This window comes from Thermochaetoides thermophila, assembly GCF_000221225.1.
Source record: "Thermochaetoides thermophila DSM 1495 unplaced genomic scaffold scf7180000011814, whole genome shotgun sequence".
Taxonomy (NCBI): Eukaryota; Fungi; Ascomycota; class Sordariomycetes; order Sordariales; family Chaetomiaceae; genus Thermochaetoides; species Thermochaetoides thermophila.
This window is the reverse complement of record NW_006383030.1, coordinates 85140-111962: the sequence shown is the minus strand read 5'-3', so window position 1 is coordinate 111962 and position 26823 is coordinate 85140. Positions and strand designations below refer to the sequence as shown.

The 26823-nt window shown below is 50.8% G+C and overlaps 5 protein-coding genes across 5 annotated transcripts; 1 reads left to right on the top strand and 4 right to left on the bottom strand.

Moving 5' to 3' along the window:
- Positions 1 to 2648: 2648 nt before the first annotated feature.
- CTHT_0010670 (uncharacterized protein) lies at positions 2649 to 4405 on the bottom strand (the record flags this gene model as incomplete). The annotated part of the gene is made up of 5 exons (XM_006691525.1): positions 2649 to 2690; positions 2744 to 3378; positions 3429 to 3810; positions 3861 to 4214; positions 4265 to 4405. The coding sequence occupies 5 exons, from the start codon at positions 4403 to 4405 to the stop codon at positions 2649 to 2651; spliced, it is 1554 nt and encodes a 517-aa protein (XP_006691588.1).
- Positions 4406 to 7584: 3179 nt separating this feature from the next.
- Positions 7585 to 9484, top strand: CTHT_0010660 (uncharacterized protein; the record flags this gene model as incomplete). The annotated part of the gene is made up of 2 exons (XM_006691524.1): positions 7585 to 7913; positions 7978 to 9484. 2 exons carry the CDS (start codon positions 7585 to 7587, stop codon positions 9482 to 9484), a joined length of 1836 nt encoding a protein of 611 aa, XP_006691587.1.
- A 4588-nt stretch (positions 9485 to 14072) lies between these two features.
- Positions 14073 to 15686, bottom strand: CTHT_0010650 (uncharacterized protein; the record flags this gene model as incomplete). The annotated part of the gene is made up of 2 exons (XM_006691523.1): positions 14073 to 14662; positions 15464 to 15686. 2 exons carry the CDS (start codon positions 15684 to 15686, stop codon positions 14073 to 14075), a joined length of 813 nt encoding a protein of 270 aa, XP_006691586.1.
- Positions 15687 to 18568: 2882 nt separating this feature from the next.
- On the bottom strand, positions 18569 to 19321 carry CTHT_0010640 (uncharacterized protein; the record flags this gene model as incomplete). The annotated part of the gene is made up of 1 exon (XM_006691522.1): positions 18569 to 19321. One exon carries the CDS (start codon positions 19319 to 19321, stop codon positions 18569 to 18571), a length of 753 nt encoding a protein of 250 aa, XP_006691585.1.
- A 1314-nt stretch (positions 19322 to 20635) lies between these two features.
- Positions 20636 to 25398, bottom strand: CTHT_0010630 (putative ABC transporter PMR5 protein; the record flags this gene model as incomplete). The annotated part of the gene is made up of 4 exons (XM_006691521.1): positions 20636 to 21076; positions 21130 to 21220; positions 21314 to 23103; positions 23152 to 25398. The coding sequence occupies 4 exons, from the start codon at positions 25396 to 25398 to the stop codon at positions 20636 to 20638; spliced, it is 4569 nt and encodes a 1522-aa protein (XP_006691584.1).
- Between the last annotated feature and the right edge of the window lie 1425 nt (positions 25399 to 26823).

Below are 26823 nucleotides of genomic sequence, written 5' to 3'. Positions count from 1 at the left end.
TTCTTCAAGAGCTATAAGGGAACGGATACTTGTTCCTTTGCAGTCTTGTTATATCAAGGAGGTCCTGATTTTCACCTGTCTTACTTATCTATTGACTTCTGTTGTGGCGAGAGCAGCAATCCCTTGTAAAAACTTTTGACTCGCACAGCTTAGTTCATATTGTTCGACATCTTAAGTTCTAGTCAATTTTGGATAGCAGAACATATCCATGTACTCCTGACAGCATATCCCTCCTCAGCCTGCTACTGGACTTGGGTTTCAGCAGGCTAACGCATCAGGCATGCTTGACTTTGAGAATGTCAGTAATGAGAAACAGCAAGCTGTTCTTGCATCGCTTTACATGGAAGATGACCATGGAGATGCCAAAGCTCGCAGAATTTGTTCAACCGGAGGTGGTCAGGGTACTATTCCAAAACATAAAGGCGTACCTTTCTCTTCCCATAGTGCTATGCAAACAACATTGGTGATCTGTGCTAGGCCATCCGAGGGCTTATGGTAGGGACAAGAATGAGAAAGTTGTGCAGGAAAACGCGACTGAGATGGCAAAAGTGGGACTGGTACAACGAAAATGATGTTGATGAGGGTAGGAAGAAGCATTTACAAGGTTAACTTTTCGTTTTGGAGTTTTAACAAGAAGATGCCGGAGGTTAAAGCGCTTTTCTGGGGATAAGATGTAGTCCGGAGGAATCGCAGAGCTTGGGATATACAGCAACATGGAAATATTGAGACGGACTTTATTAGGCATATGCCCAAACGAACATCTGATTGGACAGCACTGGTAGCAGTACATACATGATGCTTAGCAGCAATCTTAGCGTTATTATCGCGGTGAGTTCATGATGTAGATCACAGATGGAGCTGAGCAAGGGTCAGATACAGGCCAGCCAGGGGAAGGCATATATCTCCTCCACCTTTGTAGAGGTCCGACAACTCTACTGATGGAAAGGTTACATCTAATATAAAGACTGTACTTTGCACTAAGCTTTGCTCTCTGGTTGACATATTGATCCACCGTCGCAGTGAGATGCGTTGATGCTTCAAGGGTGCCATCCGTTGCTCTGGCAACATTCAGGGGTTTGTGACACTCATTTGCAAATATCTGGGGGGAAGAGCATAGCGAACTCCACTCCTTCAGAACTTAGCTACCCTAAGTAACATATATAGTTTGAGGAATTAGCGGGGTTAAAAATTACAGCAACGACCTCGAAATGTGCTATCCATCTGTGAAGTATACTGGCAAAATGCAACTCTGCACATGGGAGACTCCTTTGTGCCGATCGGATAATAATCATCGTATCGGTCTTTATTGGCAAGTTACGTCGATCCCAGTATATCAAGCGTCAGCCTTGGTTAAACAGGCCGTATATGTTATCTGCGGAATACAATGACCTTCGAGGATAAGGAATGGTGCGGTATCCGCATTTGCCTCAATACCTTGTCTTTCTACCGCTGGTCGGAGTTTCTTATGTGACTTGAACACGACGAACCTCCAAAATGGTTGCTTCTATGTACAAACACGTTCCCCTTCTCGAATCTTACATATAGGCCTCAAAACAACGGCATCATGATGCCGGACTCAATATCTATCTCTTTGAGCACTTTGTCTCAGCGATGTTGTATCTGTAGCAAGCTCCAAGATCAACGAACAATGCTATGATACTGCTTGCATTGTGCCTCAGGAACAGAGGAGCCGCGGGGGAGCCTCGTCTGAATGCATAGCCGACACAGATTATTTCAAGCTAGACAATGCACCTGATGTATGGAGTACCTGCCATCTTTGGCTGACTGTTGCCTTGTTCAATGTTCGAACGGGCAGAACTTTGGTACCAAGATCACCTGCAATCAGTGCCTTTGATAAATGAGATTTTACATGACAAGGCTATTGACTACATGACAAATATGATGGACGACATATTGAGAGCTTCCTGGAATGCCTCTGTGAGGTGAATACACGTGCTTTATGGAAAAGGTGTGAAACATGAAAATTCGGACTCCAGAGAAGAGGAATTTACTGGACAATGCTAGTGATTCATTAGGACAGTGTAGAGGGATGTAGAAGATCGACGATATTCGTTGACGTGCTAGGAAATGTGTATCTTGACATGAAGCAAAATCAGCAATCTGAAACCTAGTGATACTGGAATGATTGACCTGGTTATCGAATCCCATGTCCTGAGGCGCTTGAAGCTTGGTATGTATATTTCCGTATGTGGAGCTACGGAAGCGTAAGGTCATGGGTGTCACCATGAGTTCCACGGGGAGCTGATCCGAAAAGTCTAAAACGGTAGCCATGCAAGGCACTGAGCCAAAGGGGAAGCTTTCATTAAAGTCAACGATTGTAATCCAAGCAATCAAACAAACCAAGTAATCCTAAAACTTTACGATCCCTCCAGGCATGTGTATGTTATTCATCAAGTCTTGTCCTATCAGCTGGGACGCTCCGCATCTCTGAGCAGCTGAGCTCAAACTTTGTTGTGTTCGTAATCCATTTAGTCCAGTCCAATCATCCCATTGCTAGTTCCGGCCCGTGAGGGCGCAGAGTACCCTCCAGACGTGACATCACCACCATGATCGCACATCTGCGCGGGCGCTCCACCCCTGGCAGGCAACGACTCATCCAGCGAATCAGCATCCCAGTAAATGAGGGCTCAAGCCTTTGTTTCGGCGTGCTCGATCTCCGCGTTGGATCGCTGCAGGCAGTTAATACGCATTTCCATAAAGCCTAAAGCTAGGAAGAACACACCTTCTCAACATCCGACGAAGCCTTGCTCTCACCCTCCCCGCGCTTCCCGGAGCAGACATAATGCCTAAACTTCCTCGCTGGCAATCTCGCTTCAAACATCTCATCAATCTCCTCCAGAGTGCGGCCCTTGGTCTCTGGCAGGAAAAAGAACACCCACAGCGCAGCCACAATGCAAGACGGGAACCAGATGTATCCGTACCGCGGGCCCCAGTTGAGCGAGTCGGGGTTAATAAAGTACGGGGCGGTAAAGGTAACAAGCCAGGCGCCGAGGAACCCAACGGCGGCAGACAGACCAAAAGTGTAGCTGCGCAAACGCTGCGAAGGAATCTCGCCGCCAGCAAGCCAGGAGTAACTGGCAATCATGCCGTTGTAGCACATCATGTAGACACACGTGAATGCGACGAGAACCTTGCCGGTTGTCGAAGTGCCGGGGTGTTTGTCGTAGGTGACGGCGATAATGATCTGGAAGATGCCACAGAGGATGAGACCCGTCATGAGGACGACGCGACGGCGGCCGAAGCGCACGACGAGGAGGGAGTTAAAAATAATGGCGGCGATGCCCATTGCACTGAGGATGTTGCTCATGGCGAAGGGATCGCTGACCTTGGCCATGCCAAGGAAGTAGGCTTTGTAGGCTGGGGGTTGTTATCAGTATGCTGGATGACATCAAGGCGGAAGAACTCACCGATGATAAACATCGAGCCAGACGCAGCCTGCAGGGAAACAGCGCACACCGAGAGAATTGTCCTGCGCCTGTCAACAGGATTCGAGAACAAATCCATAACGCGTACGCCCTTGGAGATTTCGCGCTCTTTCTCGATAGCGTTGCGGATCTCGTTGGCTTCGGCATCGACAGCGGCGTTGACAGGGCGTAACCACTTCAGGGACTTGGTGCCCTCCTCGAAACGGTTTGTGAGGATGAGCCAGCGAGGAGACTCAGGGATGAAGAAGAGAGCGATGGAAAGGATAAAGGGCACGATGTAGATGATGCCCAGGGGGATTAGGTATGAGGACTTGTCACCGCGCTTGGCGGTTGCCCAGTCGATGATGGTGCCGATAAGGGTGCCCTGGTAGAGTCAGTCAGTGTGACAGGGAAACAGGTTCTCGTGATACCTACAAATGTTGTGCAGAACTGGAACGCTGTCAGAAACCAACCACGATACCTGGCCGGGCTGGTCTCCTGAAGATACAGCTGGGAGAATGTCATAAAATAGCCATTGGCCAGGCCGATAAGGAACCGACCAAAGTACAGCGCGCCAATATTCTCAGTGGCCATCATTATAACGTTCGAGATGGCACACACAACGCAGGCAATCCACAGGCATTGACGGCGGCTGAGCCAAGTAGCCACAAGGCCGGCAGTTCCCGAGCTGATGAAGGCGCCGAGAGTCATGAGCGAGGAGATAAGCTGTTGGCGGACGGTCGAGAGGTTCCATCCAAGCGCAGTGTGCGGTGCTTCATGACCGTAGATCTAAAAAGTTAGTAGGTGTTTTGTTGGCTCAATATCGAGGGACGGCCTACCATCAAGAAGCCCTTCATAGCTTGCAGGCCGCCGATGAGGCCAAAGTCGACGCCATATTGGAAGGGGCACAGTACGATGATGCCGCAGGCCAAGAAGCACTTCCAATGGGCCCTCCACGACTCTTGCGTCGCAGACGTCATGTTGGTTGTTGTCATCAGCAGTCTTCTGTCTCAATCTTAAGCTTCGAGAGGGTTCCTGCCCCGATAGCCAGCAAGTGGTGCAAATAAAAGAGATCTCTCAGGATCCAGTCCCCGATGCACCACACTGGCGAACATATACTCATCACTTCCCCTTTGTCCCCATCCTATGGGAATGTGCGACTTGAAAATCATCGATCCTCATGTCGACCATGATGCTAGCCTGGCCGCCTCCACACTGCCGAGTCTGACCTCACACCGTCAATCCGGCGAAGAAGCTAAGTGCCGACATGTTAGAGCGCTGCTAGCGCCTTTGCAATGCGGAGAGCTCAGATGAAGTTTGTTGGGACCAGATATCGAAAGAGCAAAATCGTGTACGCAAATGATATCGAAAAAGATGCAAGCCGAGAAAGGAACTGTGCTCCAAGAGGGGATGGTTCTCCGTTGTTGGAATGGAGATGGGGCAGAGAACCTATGGAGCGGAGATCACTATAACGCTAACCCAGGTCCTGGTCTCAGCGTTGAAGCCCCAAAACTAGGGCGCCCTAGTCAGCGGCTCCGGCGCTGGGTCACGTCGCCGATAGTGGCCCACAACACCAGCATGGGCGTTAGCCTCAGCGTGGTAAAGTCTGGGGACGGAAATCCGGGGTAAGCATAAAAAAACTCTCAGACGCATCAGCCACTGCCGGGCTCACACACACGCTATCGCCAGCCAAGTCTGGCTGGCCTGCATTATTGTTGAAATTCCAGGTTGCCGCTGTTTGGGCCCAGGGTAACATCTCCCGCCCAAGGTGAGAATCCCATCTAAGCATTGGTTGAACATTCTCCGCATCGTTAGGTGCGTCGATGCCAACCAATCCTGTCTTCTGTTCGGAGAGTTTCAACCGTATGGTATTCTCTTCAAGCATAGGAACCTGTCCCACGAGAACTGCAGGTCTCCAACAGTCCAGGGTGTCCCGCATCCGACGTACCGGATCTTAGACACCAGTGCCAACAAATGCGGGGCTCAACTCTCCGAGCGAAGACCGCTTTCCGGCCGAGACAAGTCCACCACTTTGCGTGGAGGGGCAACTGCACATGAGCACCAAATAGGATTGTTGCTTCCTCTTCTTGAACCAATTATTGACATTTTGAAGCAAACCTCCCTGTACTGGGCAGGTTGTCACTAGCGCCTCAGCCAGAGCTTGTGCACACTGAAAAGCACTAGCCAACGGCTCGGAAGGCAAACTTCGGACCGAGATCTAGCTCCGAGAGGCTGGCTAGCCCGATCGCTCATGTTCAAGGGGGAAGGTCGTTTCCCAACTGGGTTACTCGGCGATGGATCCTGGGGCGCTGGCCTCTACATTGCTCAAGTGCTAGTAAGATCTGGATGGGGTCCCAGAGCTGAGAGCTGAGGAGTCTCTGCTCTGTCACGGATTGCCAAGCCAGACTTTCCCATCAGGGATACGTGATTTATGATGTTGGTTGTCGGTCAGATACCGCACGATCGGGATACGGGGTGTGTTGAGAGAGAAAACAAGAAGTGGCGTGCCGTGGGCTGTGAGTCAGGACAAGGAGCTGGAGGAGAGGTGCTGTATATCGAAATTATATCTTCTAGATTGCATTTTCTCCTCTTCTAAGTTAAAAGACGCTGGTAACAGCATGCTGGGACGAACCTTAAGATAGGAAGAGAAAAGTTTGAACCAGGTATGCAGAAAACTTGGCTCCAAGGCCACGCGTTCCTGGATTCTTGCGGGGAGAAGAGACTATCTTCATTAGTGGCATCTTTTGACGAGAGGTTCATGGCAAAGCTCGGGGTTAAGCGGTGAAGGGGAGCCAATTTGCAAGAGGAAGATCCTCCGATTGAGGTTGCAATCCGATATGATAATTTGACTTCAGATCCTGAGTTGCTGATGGGGCTGGTGAAGCTGTCAACAGCATTGAGACAGGCAACATGGGGCCTGGCCACTTTTGCTACCGGAATGTTCCAGATAAACTCCATTACTTTTTCATTCCTATTTTCCTCCCAGTTCACAGTCTCACCGATCAAGCATGCAATTACTTCTCCCCAAGCTGAGCCTTTCGGCCGAGCAGCCGACAAAAGGTGTCCAGTAAGTCGGGCCAGCTCATCTGTCGTGCTCCCAACCCTCAATGTCTGGTTGGAATGCAGCTATCCATCGCGATTGCGATGAACTCTGGCATCCCGAGTGTCACATCCGAAGCAAGCGACCAAAAAGGGAAATCTAGCAATGATGGCCTCTTATAAGTGCATCAGATGGAGAATGGCAATGTCAGAGTGCATATTTGGCGCTGAAGCTTGAAGAAATCGGAACTGTGTGATTCGTCAGTGATTTAACAACCAATCAAGTTTTTTTGAGGTTCAAAGCAAATCTATCGCTCGCCGCCAAGGTAGAAGTCTGAAATGTTTTTGGGCCTGTTTGCAGTACTCTAGAGAAATCCTTCAGGTTGGTCCCTTTCATTTGCTCAGTGGCGTTCCATCAGCCAACGAAGCCCCGGAGACCTGATTGTTCACACAAAGGATCATTGAGATAAGACTGTTGCCATGGAAGATATGACCAACTCTGTCTTCAACAAGCACCTCTGCCCTCTGGCTTTGGGGGCCGTTCTCCCCTGATGGCTGTGTCACGGTCCATGTACTTCTCTCTATCAACGTTAACACCACCATGTGCTGGCTCCCGCCTGCACAGCCATGCCTAACAGTATGCCTGCCAAGTTCTGGTAGAAAGATGCTGAGCAAAGCCTCTCGGATGCCCTACCGAACCATTTCATGAACATAAGAACCCCTTTGTACCACCATCATCACGGGAACATGCACAGAACAGTGGGGCAGGACTGTGCCATGTGGATTGTCGCAGCGTCTAGGTGAAACGCTGCAGGAGTTCCACCTCGAGTACAAATCAAGGGCACTCCAGCGGAGATGATTGTTGGAGATGAGAATCGTGAATGAGACAGCAAGCAGAGCCGCGAGACACGAGGAGAGGGTGTCTAGTCTTCATACCTATTTGGCGCTGGTCACCTTATTTGAAGGCTCCCCTCTAAGCCTCGCCATCAACAGGATGTCGCTGCTCTCTGACGTGTTCATCTTTTTCGGGCGTCACAGAGAGCCATTCAATCGTGGCTTTGACAGAACCCCCTACTGTCGATCAGTCTCGAGTCTTCAGTCATCTTATCAACCATCAACCATGGGTCACAATGATTGTTCTACCGCAACCCCAGAATCTAATCCAGCTTACCGCTCCCTTTTACAATGCCCTACTGTCCCCGTTATCTTTGGGTTGCCAACTTCGTCCTGTCCTTCCTACACAACTTGGACTCCAGAGCCGACGCCGAGCTTATACATTGAGCCCAAGGAGTCTACGCCCTCTGAACCCACAGACCGTCCAATGGTTCCGACATGTGCAGCGGACTGGGAAGCTAAGAAGGACATTATCCGAGAGCTGTACATGGAAAAGAATATGGTTCTCAATGAGGTAATTGCTATTATGCAGGAGAAGCACAAGTTCAAGGCGACGTGAGTCCTCCAATACCCCTGAGTCAACCCCGTATCCTTGATCTAAGACCTAACTAGAGAACAGAGCAAGGATGTACAAAGGCCAATTCGCAAAATGGAAATGGACAAAGTACAACAAACCTAACAATACCAACTCCCTGAAGCCCTCCAGGCCAAGAATAGGAAAACGAAAAGCCGCCTCGACGGCCTTGTTCTCTACAGCATCGAAGGTAGCAAAAGTCGCCCATTCAGAGCTCCAGCTTACTACCCATTCTCATCTGGAAACTCGTTCCCCGCTACACTTTAACGACGACCAGAACCACATCGAGTCTTCCTTACGAGCATACGCGACACTGATTGCCTCGTGGGCCATGCATGAAGAGTCGTGGCTAATGACCTATGACATCCAGCCCTCATGCTGCATCCAACGCTTCGAACCTGATCATCCGTCGATACTGCAGACCCTTCGCTCAGCGCAGAACCACTTCCTCTCAGGCAGAATCCAGCAAGGAGGAATACTCCTTCGTAAGGCGTTCCTTGGTATAGAACACGCCATCTCCCGGCCTGGCTCCGGCCCAGCCGGCTCAGGTCTAGACCTTGAAGCACTCTGGGACTGCTGCCTCGCCATCCCCCAGCTCATCCTTACAACAGGTTGGACCGATCTCCTGCACATCTTCACCTCCTACCTTGCCCAACTCACAGCCGTCAAACTCCCCTCAGGCCATCCTATCTCCAAGATTGCTTTCTCCCTCCACCGCCTCGCCCGATCCCATACCCCTTCTGCTTGTACCTCCCCTCGACAGCTCCTAAGACTCTGCTCCCCAACACCCCCACACTCCCCTTGTACCTCCCATCCTCCCTCTCCCTTAGAACAATACCTAACCTCCGCCTGGCACATCTGGCTTAACACTTTTTCCTCTATCCGCGGATCCCACGACTCCTTAACCATCCACCTCCGCCGAGGCTTCGTCACAGTCCTGGACACAGGCCCCACGCATCCCACAGCCCGCACGCTATTAGCTGACTTTTCCCAGGGAGTGGCACGCTCCCTTGCCACGCGTGGTGAGATGGCAACGACGGCAAGGATTCTGCAGTTGGAGACCTTATTAGTGAGGATGTATGTCCCTTTATTCACGGCCGAAACCGCTGCGAGAACGGGGCAGATGTTGAGGGGGATTGAGGCGAAGGTTGTGGAGAGGAATAAGGGAGTTGGGGTTGAAGGATGGGAGTACTGGGATCGGTACATGCTTTTTAGCGCAAGATTTTTCCTGGGGGCGATTGCCGCGTCTCAGGGGGAAAGCGAGGAGATTGTGAGAGGTTGGAGGAGGAAGAGTTTGGGGTATGAACATGATGGGGTTGAGGAGCAGCGGGGCATAGGCAATGGCCTGGCTTTGGAGGGGAGGGATTTGTTTTGGGCGCAAACGTCGATGTTGGTTGAGCAGAGGTTCAGGGCTGAGGGGAATGTTAAGGAAGCCGAGGCGATTGTAGCGGAGAGGATCAAGAGTGAGGCCTTGGTTGGGGGTTGGAGGGCGCGTTACGAACCGGTGTCCGTGGTTGGGGCAGCCAGGGTTATGGAGGTGGATGGCAATTGATAAGGCATCTTTAGGGTAATATGAAGCTTGGTGTAATGTGATTGAGGGCTATCTGGAATAACTCGCGGTGCGGTGGCCGAGTTCTGACATGCGATGCTGCTTTGACTAAGTGTTGGGGTTTTTTTACCCTTGGTGTAGCTCCAACCTTCGGGTGCTGCATTCTCATCCGAGGAGAATAAATAAAATGACATTCGCATGACAAACCTATATACTTAAGTCTCCATACCATCAAAGAGAAGTATGTCGAGAGTTACTCGTTGCTTGCAGCAGTCTGAGTGCCAAGTCGAGGATGTCTGCCCTCACAACAAAGTTACGGCTGTAGCCCCCTGAATGAGGACGCCGACCGCACAACTTGTTCGTCTATGCATGCAATGTGCAATAGCCAAATCCAAGTCAATTTGATTCAAGCCGTTATCAACGAGCACGGTCCGCTGGCTCGATTTCAGAGCGTCTGACTACGGCCTGACCGTCCCAAGTTAAAATATCCACATTCTGAATTCGGCACAGCGAAGTGTGATCAGGGGGTTCCAGGTTCGGCCCCTTGGTGGATCGACTTTGCTCTCCTCCGAAAAGGCAAAATTCAATTTTTTTCTTCAATACTGAGCAAAAAATACCTCTTGAAGGGATAAAAGGATGCCTTGCACGATCAGCTTGACATCCGAGCGACCATCAACGATAATCACTTATGTGTGTGGAAGCTCTGAATCAGAATATGAACCTGCTGAGTCTTTCCAGCTTGGGACATGGAGGCTCTTCTGTCTCTCCGGCTTCTTGGGCACATCAAACCTATCGTTCTTCCCGCGTTGCCGTCGCGACTTGGACCTCTCAAGAATGTTGTTCAATATCATTGCCGTTGATGGCCTAAGTTCTGTAGGTAGATTGATTCATAGGCAGACTACATAGTATTTTCATCGTGTTTCAGTGCTGCTGTCGATATTTGAATTGAGTTGAGTTGAATTAAATTGCATTTCCGACTCGTATCACCCATGAGGGTGCTCTGATGTGCCCACGACGCCGGCGGGCAAAAGCTACATATGCACTGGCTAGTTTGGCCTACGTACATGCGGGGAAAACCCAAAAGGGAAAACTGGGGTGCATCTGTGAGATGAATGGTTGTGTTTGAGAAGGGAAGGGATGTAGGGGAAAAAACTTCTAGGACAAAATAACAAAACTAGGTTAGGAAGGGAGAGCCTGAGTTATGTAGATATCCAAATTAGAGGCTTTTAATTTCGATTCTTCGTCGTCAGAGGTGGCCATCGTTCGAGATTATATAGTCGTGAGTGAGGGGGAGCGGGCAGGGAGTAGAATAGGGCTGGTATGTCCTGTTTGGTTGTCCCCGGCTGAGCCGTGAAGTTCGAGTTGTCATTTTCTAGAATAGCTGGCATGAGTGCCGAAACGCTCTAGAGTCTAGGCGGCCAGCAAGTGGGTTGTTAAAGGAGAAGAGGGGGCACCGGAGAAAGAAGCCTCTAGAGACTATCGCGCCGCAAGAGCAAGTTTTGATTGTACTCGGGGGGTGGTTGAACCGGACATGGTATTCGAGAAAGTCACCGTGTCCCGATGCCTCGGCGAGTCACCTAGCGAGACACCTGTTGAACAGGCTGAGGAAAGGTTTGGCTGAAGGGCCGTCCCAGAGGCTGGATTGTGGCTTATTGGCCCTCCACCATGACGCCATATCCGTAGGCGGGACCCTCCAATATGAAGAAGGCTACAGGCTTCTCTGCACAAAGACTGGTCTCATCTACATCAAGCAGCCCAAGGCATTTAACCAGGCCCTCTCTGGGAGCCACGACATCGGGGCCCAGAGTTGGCTCAGACTTTCCCTAGCCTCTCCCAGGCCGCATAAGGTCCGGAGGTAGAGTTTGGACGCGATTCTGCCATCTGTACCTTTCCCGGTCTGGCAGGTACCGTGGGTACGGTCCAGCGAGCCACTATAGCCACGCGTTGGGATTGTACGCCGCACCAGGAAGAGAACCCTGAATGCCGTGTGGACGGCTTTGGACAAGACTGCCTAGACCGCACCGAGGCTGATGGGTATTAGTCGACCCCTAGCCCCGGCCCTGGAAGAGCCTATGTCGAGTTGAGCCGAGCCATACATTAGTGAGGACACCACTGCCATGTTGAAAATGGTAGGTCCAAATTTGGGAAGGTTGCTTTTGGTTTTCGTGTTGGAGAGTTTTTAATTTGACCCACCACGCAGGCCATAGCGGACGCTTGGGCTGAGGGCTCACTTCACCGTCTAGAACTACCCCGAGCCACTTCGCTGAGGTCTTGGAAGGAACGGTAAGGTCGCCAGACCAAAAAGTAAGCCGCTCTAGGTCCGTCTTATGTCGTTTCGAGCCTGCTTCGCGTGATGGAATGCACAGGACATCTGTTTTGTCACGATCTACTCGGAGACCAAGACCGCCTTTTGGCATAGAGACTGGACGCCGAGGACGGCTTGGAGCGCTAGCTGGGTCAGACCCCGGCTTCAAGAGTGTTGCCGCGTGGTCGTTCTTGTACATGAACAATGCCCTTTGTTGTGAAGAAATGATGATCGGTAGAGAGCATAGCACGAGTATTGGTGGCCATGGGGATCCTTAGGGCAGCTCAGTGTCCGCGTGAAAAGTAGGTCGTGCCCGCCTGAAGGAGAAGCGGCACCTCTCGCAGGAGGTCGTTGCCGCCTCTCAGATGTTTTGGGGCCATCCCTGGTCCATTAGAAACTCTTTGAGTAGGTTTGATTGAACTGAGAGGTATGCCGAGTCGACGTCCAGTGTGACCAGTAGCCCGTGGTATCCTTGGAGTGATTTGGTCTCTGCATCATGAACATGGGTCTGGACAAGGTCTAGAGCGGATCTTGATGGAAGAGCCCTGGCGACATCTGGGGGGGAAACACCTGATAAGAACGCGGTCGAAGTCATCCTTCTCGCAAAGTTTCCCCGATACTTTTACCGAAGAAGACAGTAAGGTAATAGGCCACCATCCTTTGTAGGACCCGGGGTATTAGACTGTCACATGGACACGGCAGTTTAAAAAGAATATCCCTGACAGCCAACATATGGAACACCGGTGACATAAGAGCTGAGAAGGGTATGATTGATTGGTAGAGCCCGGGAAATATAAAGGGGTGCCAAGAATGAGTTAGAAAACCTTGCCACGATGAGGAGAATCCCTGAGGATTGCAGGAGACCGCGGGGCACTCACAAGGGCAAATGGATTTCATAAAGGGACCTACTTGGACAGGATAAGGGATTTCTCTTGGCTTTCATCTCTCCAACACAAGGACACTGAGGACCAACTAAGATTATTACACATGGCAATCGACTTCGTTGTGCACCCCACATCGCCAGTGGCCATCATCTAACCCATTTGACTCATTGTCGATCCCTGTCTGCACTAGACCAAGTCGCCCGTTACATAGACGTCGCCCCAAGGAAGCTGCCAGTGAGTTCAGCGTCCGAGGGTGGGATGTTTAACTTGATCCGTAAGTCTGAGGTGAATCTTGATCCGGACCAAGGCGTTCTGGAGCCGGACTGCAAACCAGCTGGGCGAAAGGCTTGGGCGGCAAGGTAAGCTACTAATTCCTCTAAAATCAAGATAGAACGCCCACTGAATAAGATTACTGATGGGCGGTCATCCGAGAAGCCTTTGTGCCATCGCAAGATGCAACCCCAGTCAGATGGGGTGGCGGCGGAGGAAACCTGGTTTCTGTAGGAGTTCGTGCGAGCATCTATAGATTTTCCTAAAGACCGGGGGGTCCGAGTCTCTGGATACCCGGAGCTTCTCAGACCGCCAGGGAGTGCTCTTTGTGTGTGGGCCAGAGGGAACGGCGAAACAACCCACTACTCCTTTCAAAGCGTCATAGACTGCCCAAGCATAGTCCTCGAGATCTTGAAATGTGAGGATTTTGCCTTAATTGGGGCAGAAAGACCTCTAGGAGAGCGGAGGCTTCGTCGAACTGGCTTCTTGGTAGCAATTCAGGGGAGGGAGTGGTATCAGGCGGGCTCTGTCCACTTGCACCAGCAGGGTTCTGTGGTCGGAAGCCCAGTAGGCAAACACAGCGAAAGCTGTCTGCGGCCCCAGGGCTAGATCTAGTACTCCGCCGGCCCGATGCGTAGAGCCGGGCGGATTTAGGATGTGGAAGCCACGGTCGAAATCCAGGCAGCGAGCATGTCTCTTCTGGGGTTCGGTAGGGCTCGGTCCCAGTTTGGGTGTCATGTATTAAAATGGCCAAGGCCAAGAGTGCGTTGTATGCATTGTATGTTTCTAAGGCGTGTCCAGGCTGGAAAGGCCCTATCCAGTCTGGGATGCAGGCATATATTGATAATCGTGATCGATGGTAGAGAGTTGCCGAGAATGGTATGGTCGGGGGCGAAAGGGCCGGGTCAAAAATTAGACACCGGTCCACGTATATGGCAGCGCGTGTATCGTTATGGTCAAGGGTCAAGGTAGTGAAGCCCGGGTGACGTCGCACTTTGCCGAAGATTAAAGGACGTTCTTGGATGCAAACAGTTTGGCATTTACGTTTGACAGCGAGCTCTAGGATGCCGTCGGTATTGGCTATGGGACGTTGGACATTGGCAGAGATGATTTTGAGAGAGGGTAGCATCACTTAGTATCTCACGAAGATAGTGTCGCCGATATCGGTCGATGGTCGATCAGGGCCTTGTAAAGAAGGATTTTGGAGGGGAGGGGAAGAGGAGGACAAAGGGGCCGTAGCTGCCCGGAGCGGTTGTATAGTACCGTCTGTTGAAGGCTGGGCGTGGCCTCTTGTCCTGACCGGGCGGCGAGCGGGGGTCTCTCTACGAATATGTTGCCATTCGTTGAGGGTCGCGATGCCCTCAGGGGAATCCCAGGGCAGCTGAGCAAACATAGGGCAGCCTTGCTCCAGGGATGGGAGTCTGCCGGAGCTTAGGAAGTCGATAAAACCTCTGGCATCGCAGTTCCTGTTCGTGATGAGTCGTTGGGTTTCTGCGATGACTTCGTTCAGCGGGAACCTAGCTGTCGCCATCCTAAAAGCCGCTCGAAGGCGTTGTCGCCATTCCTCGGAGGGAACCATGGTCGCTATGGCCTGGAGTGGAGGGCGAGACGTGTCTGCCGCCAAGGGTTCGGCCTCCATCGGATCCAATGGCGATGGCGTAGCGTCCTGCACGTTGCGGGACTCCACGAGTTTAGTTTTGTAGGCTGCGCGACCCGCTTTTTCTGATCGAAGAGCGTTGTTCTTTGGTCGGCTTGACTACTCTGCCTTGCAAGACTCTAGGTTTCGTAGGGCAGTCCTGATGAAGGGCCGAGGCAGTTGGGGCATTGTGGAATTAATTTGTGTTGCTTGTGATCCCGGAGCTGACCACTGCATTCTCCGCAGACTGAGTTTTACTGACATTTGTCGACGTGATGAAATCCAAAGCACTTAGTGCAAGTATAGCGGGATTTGCGAGGGAGAATTTTGGCTGAGTCGGATCCAAACACCGAGAACGACTAAATAGGAGCCCGGGTATGAAGGCGGTGGACTTGCGCTTTCTGTTTAATGGTCACTTCAACCTCCTCAGCAATAAGGGGCTCCGTTGGGCGATCACTGCCATCATATGCCTTAATCGTTTTGGGGACATTCGATCAGAGGTAAGCATATGTAACCGTTTCGGGTTCAATGCAGAAGCCATGGGCTGAGGGAGCTCTTTGAAGTTCAATGCAGAAACCTGACTTGATGGCGTATACTCTGGATATCAGCGCGTGGAAAGCCAATCTTTCTACGAAGAGGTCTATAACGCCAGCGGGGGTCGCCAACTGCCAGTCGGGGTGATTATGGTTAACTTTGAGGAATGAGCGCCGGCTAGGAGCCTGCGCTTGGCGTCTTCTTTCAGTGGTGGGGACGGCTGTATCGATCCGATCGGTTGGTGGGTTAGGGTTCCTGGTTGGTCCTTAAGCGCTCGGGCGTATGTGCGTGATCCTTGGTGGTTAGCAGAAGATTGTAGGTTCTGGACTATGACCAACTTTTTTGGAAGGTACTTCTGGCTTTGGGCGGCAGGTCGTTCAAGAGCGGGGAAGGTGGAGAAGGCAGGTCGCCTGGACAAGGAGAGAGTGAAGCTTTGAGGAGAGGGGGGTTTGCGACCGTCTTCTCGATCTGTCCAGAGAGGCTCTTCTCAACATTCTCGAGCGCGGCATAGAGCTTTTCGGCGACAGAGACGAGGGCATTGATTTCTTTGACTTTGACGTCGCTGGCTGGCGCCATGGTTGAGTTGGGAGCAGGACGGCTGGTGTTTGGTGGGTGACCGCTCAGGATAACCGTTCCTGATTGGTTGATCCTGCGAACTCTTCCTCTGATTGGTTCGTTTCAAGAACACGAAGAAGAAAAGAGGGAAAGGTTGAGAACCCGAAGAACAGAGAAAAGATGACAGCCTTGTTGCTCTACCGACGCTTACGGCTGCATGCAATATCACTAAGCCCAACAAGCGACTTTGAGCTGCAGACGATATATTATGAGGCCACTTGACTTCTGATCCAGGCGCAAAACTTTCGACTAGCCCCATTGGTTTTCTTTAGAGCCCATATTTTATCGCCCAGTTGATAATTAGGTTTCTATGACTACATAATTTCCACTCTTTCGATCATCCCCTTCCATCCACTGAGAGCCTCGGAGCCTCAAGTCAAGCTAGTGACGGGTCTATTGCGGATCAAGCTGCAGTTCCAAACGCGAATTATCTCCCTGATGTAGTACATCTTGGTACTGTTCATACAAATAGCTATGTATTGCGGAGCTTCTCATTCGCCTATTTGATTAGCAGTGCCCATTCGATTCGATCACTTGAAGATCTTATGACTACACGCGGGGTCAGGCTGTTGGTGATGCAGGTATTAGCTCTAGTGGTCTGGCTTCATTCCAAACTGTGAACCACGATCTCAAGCCTGAGGTAAGCATACTGTTATTGCTTCTATACTTGCTCACTCTCACTTAACGGTTGTATTAGATGCTGTCATTTTCAGAATGTAATGATCAAATCCAAAACCCCATACTTGCGGGTGAAGGTCGTTGGTTTTGGCCGGTTTGAATACCAGGCAGCAAGCTCTGGACTGGCGTGAGTGTAGGAACACCCGGTTACATGGCTTCCGCACTTCTTAGCTTTGTGGATGGAAGATTATATCCCTTTGTTGACTCATGGCTTGTTGGTAGCGGTTCTCTCCCACACCATTACCAGCCAACAATTCATGAACGATTTTCGGATGCTGTTGGCCGCAAGTGACCACGGTGTGGTCACCGTTGACCTAACTCGGTCAGCCCGGGCTCCACTGAGGTCAGGGGCACACTTGACCTTATATAAGAGCCCTGCTCATCCACCTTCACGCGTGTGTGGTTTAGAAGGTAGAGCGTTGTTATTCTGCGGCACCCATTGTGCTTGACAGATTCCCTCAGGGCCGCCTGTTCTGCAGGGCAACGCCCAAGTAAATACTCCCATCCACATCCACCATTATCCTTTACATCCAACAGATGCTCAACAAACATGTGAGCGGTACCCGTCCCTTCCAGATCATCTCATCTGTAGACAAGGCAAATTTTGATCGACAAAAACATGGATCTGCTCGGTTGGAAAGGCTCCTTGAAAAAATTCTGCAACACGTATGACAGTCTGCCAGTCCATGGAATATGATTGGATATGCTTCAGAGTGGATCTTTACCTCTTAACTTACCTGCATCTTTGCGTGAAGATAGCTTCCCTTTGTGCGAAATCAATCATTGGTTGGGATGGGATCAACAAGGCAATTAACCGTAGAGAACCCAAAATGCTCAGTTCGACTCTAGAACCCAATCCCATGCAAATCTCAAGAACGGAAAGCTGTCAAACATCAATATCAACTCATTTTCAGATTGTGAGACGCTTGCTTCTTCCAATAACTTGATTTGGACGTAGGCATTTGAGACAGATTTCGAGATTTAGAATATAAATTCCAAGACCCTGGAGAAAGCACCCAACTCGCCGTGTAACACAATACAGAAAGAGGACTTGTCCGTGCGTTTAATGAATACTTCACTCTTTCGAATCCCTTACAAACTCCGAGATCCGGAGCACATGAAGAGTCACTGGCGGAAATGGATAAAATCAGGCTGACCGAGAGCAATTGCCACGAAAAGGATAGAGCAGGAGCTATAACTGCCGAATCGTTTTCACTTGCGTTGTATTCAGACTGGATCAATCCCTAGAGCCAGACATATCAAGGAAAGGTTCATGATTCTAGGGTCTCAATCATACACATCACCTGTAACGGGTGACTTGGTCTGCTGCAGGCAGGGATTGACAATGGGTCAAATGGTTTAGATGATGGAGAGAAAAACCAAGACAAATCCTTCATCGTGTCCAAGTAGTTCTCATTATAAAATCCATTTGCCCTTGTGAGTCCCTCGCGGTCTCCTGCAATCCTCAGGGATTCTCCTCGGCCTGGCAAGGTTATCTAACTCATTCTTGGCCACCCTTCATATTTCCCAGGCTCTACCAATCAGATATGCCTGTGCCCTTTTCAGCTCTCATGTCACTGGTGTTCTATATGTCGACTATCAAGGATACTTCTTCTACTTAGACTGCCGTGTCCATGTGATATCACGTGATATAGCAGCAAGAAACAAACCAAGGAAATGTTTATGTTATCAGTTGCCTTATGTTCCTATAAGATGCCTGCACATGTCTCTGTAATTGACACCGCAATGGCATCCGATTAGAAGTTCTACCAAATAGCTGAAGGAGAACGAGATCAACTACTTGTATATTAGATTTTACTGTGGAATTGTCTTCAGACTGTTTAAGGACATGATATGCATGCACTAGGGCTGTGACTCTGGACTCCCTATAATTCAGTATATTCCCAATAACATAAAGACCTAACAGAAACACTTTAGCATCTCAGTGTGTATACAGAACGTAGCTTCTCTGATGCGGAAATATAAATCTACAGTATTTTCTCTGTTAAGCATTGGCATAAGAAACACTTTCCGTGAAAGAAATACTGCGTAAAAACCATAGAATTCTGCTACTTAGGTTACAGGAGAGCTCAACTTAGTGTTGGTAGAAAAATGTGCTCGTTGTCCAATGCGCCAACTGTAAACCTTATATCTTTCCGGGAACATCACTCCCCAGTCTTCCCTTCAGCACCAAAAACTTCAACACCAGCATCAGGGTTGTCAACCTCAGACGAGTCAGACTCACTCTCCTCAAAAGACTCATCATTCTCCTCCGAAACATCCCGAGCCTCAAGGCCAAACTCAACATCAAACTCTTCCGGCTCCTCACTCTCAATCATGTCCTTGCTCTGGCGCGAGCCAACCTCGAGCTCCTCCTCTACATCCACATCCCTCTCCTCAAGAACATCCTCCTCAGGCTCCTCCTCTATATCCACATCCCCCTCCTCAAGAACATCCTTCTCAGGCTCTTCGCTCTCGATAATATCCTCTCCCTGACCAGGGCCAACCTCCTCATCCCCCTCCCTCAACTCCCTAGCCTCCAAAATCTCCCCCTCACCCTCGACATTAGCATTACCCACAAGCCGGCCATCCGCGTCATCGCCAATCACACCTCCCCATCCCAAATTCCTCTTTTCCAATCTCTCAACCTCAACATCAGGATTATCCACGACCGCACTACCGGTACCATCCAGTTCTTCACTATCATTCTCAATTTCAGGCTCAGAGGTAATACGGACACTGCCAGGGTCACGGGCGACGAGCACCTCGGCATCGAAGAAGTCTGGGCCAATTGTCATGGCGGCATCGCGGGCCTGGACGATCGCCATGTCGTCTGCGTTGGTGATCGGCAGAGGCAGAGCGGCGACGCAGGCGGCCAGGAAGGCGGATGACGCGGCGGCGAGAAGATGGAACTTCATATTTGTGGATTGGATCTGCTGTACAGTGTTGTTTCAGTGTTGCTGAAGGTGTTTCAATCGGTAGTGATGGTGACGTCTTCGAGTATTTATAAGCTGCGGGGTTTGCTTGAAGCCGTTCGATGGGCAGGTTTACTCTTTTGTTTTGGTGAGAAGGACCAAGTTGTTTGGTGGCGTAGAAGCGATGATTGTTCAAGCGAGGACAGGTCCTTTTATAGACCTCGAACGGCTTCAAGTGCATTCGGTTCACGCCAGCAACTCGCCCGCGTTGTCCCTGTTTTCGACGTTTGCAAGTCCTTCTCATTACAATATTCTCTTTCCTCTGTCATTGCAACTCCGAACTTTCTCAACATTCCATCAACAGTCCCATAATTGGAAACTTTGAAGACATGTTCCTCCTCTTGGTAGTCCTGAACGATACAGTCGGATCAACGTTAAGTTCATCTCACTTCGGCAGTGGCAAACCAAGCCATGTCGAAAGCTGATCGACGACTCTCCACCATGTAGTAAGCCTCAATCTTAGATTTAAATGTCAAGGGCTAATTCCGACTTTCTGTTCTGTACTGTGTGAATGAAGTCAGCATTGTATCATTGGGAAAGTAATGAGGCCCCAGAAGTGAACATTATTACTCACCGCTGACTCTGCCCCTGAATCCTTTTGCTGACATACCCATTACTTCTCTAGAATAAAGTACGGTGTGTTCGGAGGAAACAATCATTTATTTTTGACAGAGACATCAAAGTCAACACTGAAATTCATTTGAATACGACGTGTATTTCAAAATATGATGTCAATGTAGCCGTCCGCGGTACAACGTGCTGACCCGATGGGAAAGGTCTGCCATGCCAAGACATAAGCAGGGCCACTCCTCAGTATGCTGCCCCTTGTATAGCGACCCGCAAAACCCCTTAAAATAGCTTGGTGTGCCCCGCAATAATGGTGCTAATCCCCAGTGCTACCGTAAGCTTTGTTTCTCCGGAGCCGCAGCAAACGATCAGTGAGAGGGGAATCGCCTGACCGAAGGGAAAGCTGATGGTTTGTTGCCCCGCAAAGAAACAGACTGACGCTAAACTTGAAGGGTTCTTCAAAGTTTAGCTGCGCTGTCCCCAAAAAACCACTAGCGAAAAGTTGAATAGTAGGAGAGGAGGGCTTACGCTTCCTGATATTACGCTGACGCTGTCTTTGTGCGCAGGGATAGCAGTGAATGGAAAAGTAAGCCACTGGATTGTTCCTCATTTAGGTTAACCTCAACAGCCAGCCTATAGTCCATCTAGAGTAGGTGCCTATCTACCCAATTCTATGTCCTGCGTCCATCTTTATGCCTTCCCGACTTTGAGCGACCCCTTCACTCCCCTCATCCCCCTCCTTAAGCTCTTCGAAAGCGTCCCATACCCAAATGTCCACTTCCTCACCCTAACAGTCCACACAAAAAAGTACACTAGCGTCCAGTTCGTCACACAGAATACGGCAAAGAGACCCAGGTTGCGCCATTTCGTCCCCGAATCGATACCCAGCGAAGCAAGGTACTCGGAACCGTTCGCATAAGGGCAGTACCCGCACTCTGTGGTGGCGGCTGGGTTGATGAGGTAGCCTCGGCCAACTTGATCCACAAAGTCACGAGCGTAAGAGAGACAGGTCTGGTTGATAGGGGGATTGAAGTAGGCCGCTTCGTGGAGTGCACAGTGGACAGGCTGCGAAGGAAGTGTGGCCGAGAGAACGCCGCTGATCCAGTAGGAGCTTGGGTTGAGCCAGTAGATCTAGATATCAGTTAGCATGCTGCAGAAGGGCATAGATATAAGCAAAAACATACCCAGTACTTCCAGAAACTCCGAATCTGGCTATACGGCACCACAACACCATTGAACAAGGCAAACACCACCAAAAAGCAGGGCAACAAGTTACTAATGACCGTAAAACTCGGCGCCCACGCACAGATCCACTGCCCCCAGCTGGCTTGGAATAAGAAGAAGAGCAGCGTCATTACAAATACATACCCTGCTCCCCCGGGGCTACGAGGCATGCCCGTAGGAAGGTACCACAACAACCAGTATATAACTCCCTCAATGATCGATCCTGGGATCTCGGACAGTACCTCAGCCGTGCAAAACGCAACCCAGCCGTACATCCTCGCTGGGAACTCCCTCTTCTCCCACAACTCCCTGTTCCCCCAAAATTTAGGCAGCACTGCGTTCAAGACCGTAGCAGGGAGCATGATTATGAGGAAGCAGCTGAACATGCGGTTCTGCATATCGGCAGCGGTCGAGCCGAGGTTGAAGAAGGTAAAGCCGTTGAAGATGCCGATGATTACGGAGTGGAAGAGACGACCGTAAAGATAAGAGGGGTCTCGCCATTGACGAAGAAACATGCGTTTTGTTAGGAGGATGATTTGTTGTGCGATTGGGGCGGCGAATTCATGGTTTGATGCTGAAGGGTTGTCTGAGGGGGGGACTTGGGCTCTCTCGGTCTTGAGCCGCTGGATCTCCTCTATCAGAATCTGGTTCTCCTTGGAGACTCGCCACTCCTCGGCCCAGTTGATCCTGCTCCCGTCGGGCTTCCTACCGCCCTTGATGGCTGTCTCGAGCAAAAACTCTGCGACATTCCTCCCTGGCTCACAGTGGACGCCCCTCTGAGCAAAGTAGCCCACTACTGCAGCACCATCCTCGCCTACAGGCCCAAAGTAGATCGTTTTCCCCCCAGGGTTGAGAGCCAGAATGAGATCAAACTGCTGGATGAGGTCCGATGATGGCTGATGGATAGTGCAGATGATGACCTGCCCAGCAGCACACAGCTTGCGAAGGAAACGCACAATCGAGAAGGCGGATTGTGCATCCAACCCGCTGGTCGGCTCATCCAGAAACAGCAGCAAAGACGGTCTAGCAGCCAGCTCAACGCCGATGGTCAGCCGCTTCTTCTGTTCCACTCCAAGCGAAGAGATGAGCGCGTCTTGGATGTCGGTCAGCTCGAGTAATTCTAGAACCTTGTTCACATAAGCGAGTTTCATTTCGCGTGGAACGTCCCGACCCTGGCGAAGCAGAGCAGAAAACTCGATCGCCTCTCTGACAGTAGCCGTCTCCTCGTGCAGATCCATCTGCTCCACGAAGCCGGTGCTGCGTTGGAAATCGGCCGGTAAAAGATGACCATCAACAAGCATCTCTCCAGTGACGACTCCAACGGTCTGACGCTGGGACAGGGTATTGAGCAGAGTGGTCTTGCCTGCGCCGCTGGCGCCCATCAAGGCAACCATCATTCCGGGCTTGACATAGCCGGAGACGTCATTGAGCAGTTTTTTGGGGCCGTCTGAAGTTGGGACTGTGTAGCAGACATTCTCCCAAGTGAATACCCTCGCACTGCCGGCTGCATCCTTCTGCACAGGGGAGCCGTCAATAGAATGGGCAGTAGTAAATGAGTTGACCTTCTCCTCATCCACAACATTGTCCTGAAGTTGTTTCAGACTACGCTTGGACTTCTTGAATACCAAAGCACCGCCACCCAACTGGCGAAACGAGATCTTCTCGACCGCAAGGATCGTGACGAGCAAGAAAAAAACAGTAAAGGCCACGATAATGCCATAGTTCCGCCACATGTGTGTCCAGTGGTAGTCGAATTGATTCGCGAGGTAGTCATCGCCTGAGATTGTCATGCTTCCAGAGTGTGATCCTGGAAGAGCACATCCCTGGTGACCTGGCTGAGCTCCAGGACCCTGAGGGATGAGATGAACTGGTGCGCATTCCATCTCTCTGCCGTGAAACTCATTCGCTAGAGCAGCCTCAAACGCATAACTCAGCTAGTAGAGTCAACATCTTGTCGCAGGCTGCATCACAAGAAGACTTACTGGATTAATATGCGAAATCCACCCAAACCACTTTCTCTCCAACAACACCGGCTTAGCAACTACATAGCCCGTAAACACAAACAAGATATCCAACATCGTTCCTGAAAATCTCACCGCATCACTGATGCTTTCCGAAAACGCCGCCATCATCCTATACAATGCCGTCAAGCAGATAGTCGTCGTGTACGTAAGTAACAGCTGCGTGAAGAACTTCCTCACAGTCAGATCCAGCCCCGTGATGAAGTACACAATCACGCTAAACACCGCCACCTGGCCAAATAGCGCAGGGAAGTCAGTCAATACTCTCGCTAGGGCAACAGCAGACGGCCGGTAGAAAGCGTACTGCTTATGCCTTGCAAGGATGTCCCTCCCGGAAACAGCCTTCATCAGCTCAGCAAGCTGCAGCCAGCCGAGGAAGACAACTGAGAACATAACTGCGCCGCTGCGAAGGAATGTACCTGCCGTTGAGGAGGGAGTGTCGTAGAACAGCGACCCGACAATGAGCCCATTGCTGATAATGGTGAAGTATTTGGAGTAGAGCTCCGTCTTGTCGCCCCAGAGAAGCCATATCTCCCGCTTTGCACACACCCAAACCTGTTGCCAGAAGGGGATCGTGTAGTTCGAAGAAGCAGCAACCCTTTTACTCTTCTGCTCCCTCACAGCATCCTCAAACCTCGCTTTCTCTTGCAGTCCACTCTTTTCCAACTGCGCCTCAAACTCCTCAACCTCCCTCAAAACCCTCTGATACTCCTTGCTCTCCCTAAAAGCCCTCTCCAACTCCTCCGCCGTCCTTGGGACCCTCTCCTCCCATCCCGGCCGAACTTTCCTCGCCACCGGGTCACACAAAGATGTCAAAAAGTCCGGTGTCGTCTGTCTCGAAGGAGCATAAAACCCCAGGTGCTCGAAATACCCCCTTGCTTCCTTTGCTGGACCAAAGTACAGCATCCTCCCCCCCTCGATGACAAGGACTTTGTCCATAAGCTCGTAAATCCCCTCTCCAGCTTGGTACAGCGTCGTGATGGTCGTCCGTTTAGAAACATCCGTCATGATCCTCAACGACCTTGCAAAATCCAGCGCTGTGGACGCATCCAACCCCCTCGTAGAATTATCCCAGCACACGATCGTGCTCTTGGTAGCAAGTGTCTCGGCAATGCTGACACGCTTCCTTTCTCCTCCGGAGATACCCCTGATAAAGGCATTTCCAACGAATGTCTTCTCCGTGTGCTTGATGGCGAACATCCGCAGAAACGTATCCACGATCAGGTTAACTTCTTCACGTAAGTTCCGGCGTGTCTTGTTGAGCAAGGCGAAGCGGAGTGTTTGGCCGACAGTGAGAGAAGGAAGATGCTGGTCGTCCTCAGGGTTGTAAACCACCTCACCGCGGTAATGCTTCGCCAACTCATCGGCACTAATCCCGCTGTAGGAGACTGACCCTTCGACTGAGGCATACTCCTCCCTCTGGTTAGCGAGGACCTTGAGCAAAGTGCTACACCCACTTCCTGGCCGCCCAAGCACCAACAACATCTCGCCTGGTTTCACGACACCAGTGAAATCGTGCAAGATCGTCCTCAACACCTCGTCTCGCAGTCCAACCTTGAGCCTAGGGAAGAGTTTGCACACAAACCGGCACAAATCCGGCCCGAAGGATCCTAAAATCGCTTGCGGCAGTGTCTTGACGAAACTTGATTTTTGCGCAACACCCTTGACTGTCAAATTCCGAAAGATGACACCCAACTTCTTGGCAGCGTCTCCAGATGGCGTGTGTTTGCCCAAATGCCCTGTGCGAAGGAATACTTCCAGCGGGAACGCCCTCTCATCGCTGCTGGGGAGTCCTTCGTGTTCTGATTGAGTGTCAAACCCTTTCTCTTCATCTTGGGATTGGGCATTAGCTCCCTCGCGGGAGAAAACTCTCTTCAGAAGTCCATCCCGAGATTTGCCATTATTCTGTGAGGTCGCGGCATAAGATCTGGCGATTGAGATGCGAGATAACTCCCGTTGAAGTTCCTCGAAGTCGTGGAGGGCAAGTTCTTGGTTGACTGGGCCACCGACGTCCCTTTCGCCCCAGGTTCCTTCCTCCTCGGGGGGAGATGGCGCGGCTGTTGTTCGGCTGAAAGGTCCTTGACCTGTGGCTTGTGGTGCTGCTGCTGGGGTAGTATTAAGTTCAACCTTGTCTCGGTGATGCAGAGCTGTTGGACCGACATCTGAGGGATGGGAATATCCTTCTGAGGCGGACTGGGATGCCCGCATTGTGTTGAAGTGAGCTGGCAATGGCTGAGGCTGAAGGGTTAAGGAAAGCAGTGATGAAAACAAATGGCGGTATTAACGTAGTGAATCGCTTGAAGTGTAGAGGCAAAAGAGATAATGATGTAAAAGAACAAAACCTTCACTGCAAAGAAGGGGCTTCAGGCAGAATACTGTCGATAATGCTGAGATAGCCAGCCCGCAACACTACAGCCTGACAATGACCCCTGGTCAGTTGGACAAAGACACGGAAGAATCTTCATCGCATTTACAGCATGGTGAGGCTAGGCATTGAAGGGTTTAATAGTGCGCCTACTGCAGACAAGCTTTATCCATAGTGTCGATATCCTCAAGCACACCAACGCTTCAGACGTGCAGCCTCTGCAAGCCCTGCACCCGCGAGGCGAGGGATCTGGATCCAGTTTGGCTTGGGATTCGGTACAACGTGGTGTCGTTGGTTCATCCGTTCCCGTCCCGGCAGGCAGGCAGGCAGGCACGCCGGTATTCGCATGCCGGATGCTGTACACCCCGTCCACGTCATGGTGATGCCTGTCTCTCCTATTCTCTAGATGCTTTGTCATACAGATGCCTTCTTCGCCGAGCTGGAAATGGAAGACAGTTGCCTTCCATCAACGTGATGTTGTCGACGATGGGGACAATGATTGATAATCACGGATCAACCTGCTTCCACCTCAGCTTAGCATGAGCATTCCCAAACTCAAAGCCCATGCATACCGTCTTCCTCGTCCCTCGAGCAGCCTTGCATCTTATAAAGACAAGTCAAGCATCTGAACAGACAAAATGTTTGTAAGGCATCGGCGAGGTTGCAGCAGCCAAGAAGGCACATGGAAATATGGATTGTCACCAAATGAGCCAATCGCAACACACCCCGCCAAGCCGCTGCTGGTAGATTGGAGCTGGAAGCTGCTTGGATTGACGAGAGCCATGCTGCCCGTTGGATGAGATTGCTTAGAAATCAGCTTCGTTGCAAGCCCATCTGTTGATTGGGCTGGAGGTAAATTCCTCCGCAGGGAAGAGGATCTGGGAAATCTCCCATCCTTAAAGCTCACCGCCGTTTTTCTTGGATTAGGGTTGACAAAAGTGGATTCTTTGTCGGTGATAACAGCGGGGATAAAAAGCGTGGTGGAGTAGGGTTGGGCAAAGAGTTTGGGGAAAGCTTAGCTGTGATGAACAATGAATCATGTTTTATATTAACGGCGGGGTGTATTAAAGCTTAGGGGCAGGGGATGGCCCGCTTTGAACGGAGGATGAGGTGACGATAACGACTTGTTCGAGATCGGCAATCTCGCGGATGCGATAAATCAAACCGACTCTGAAGCCAAGATTCAGGATGGAAGATTCTTTCAAAGTTTGTGGCTTGAATGTCGGATTGGATTTGAATGGGCTCCATTTCCAACATGATTTGGGCAC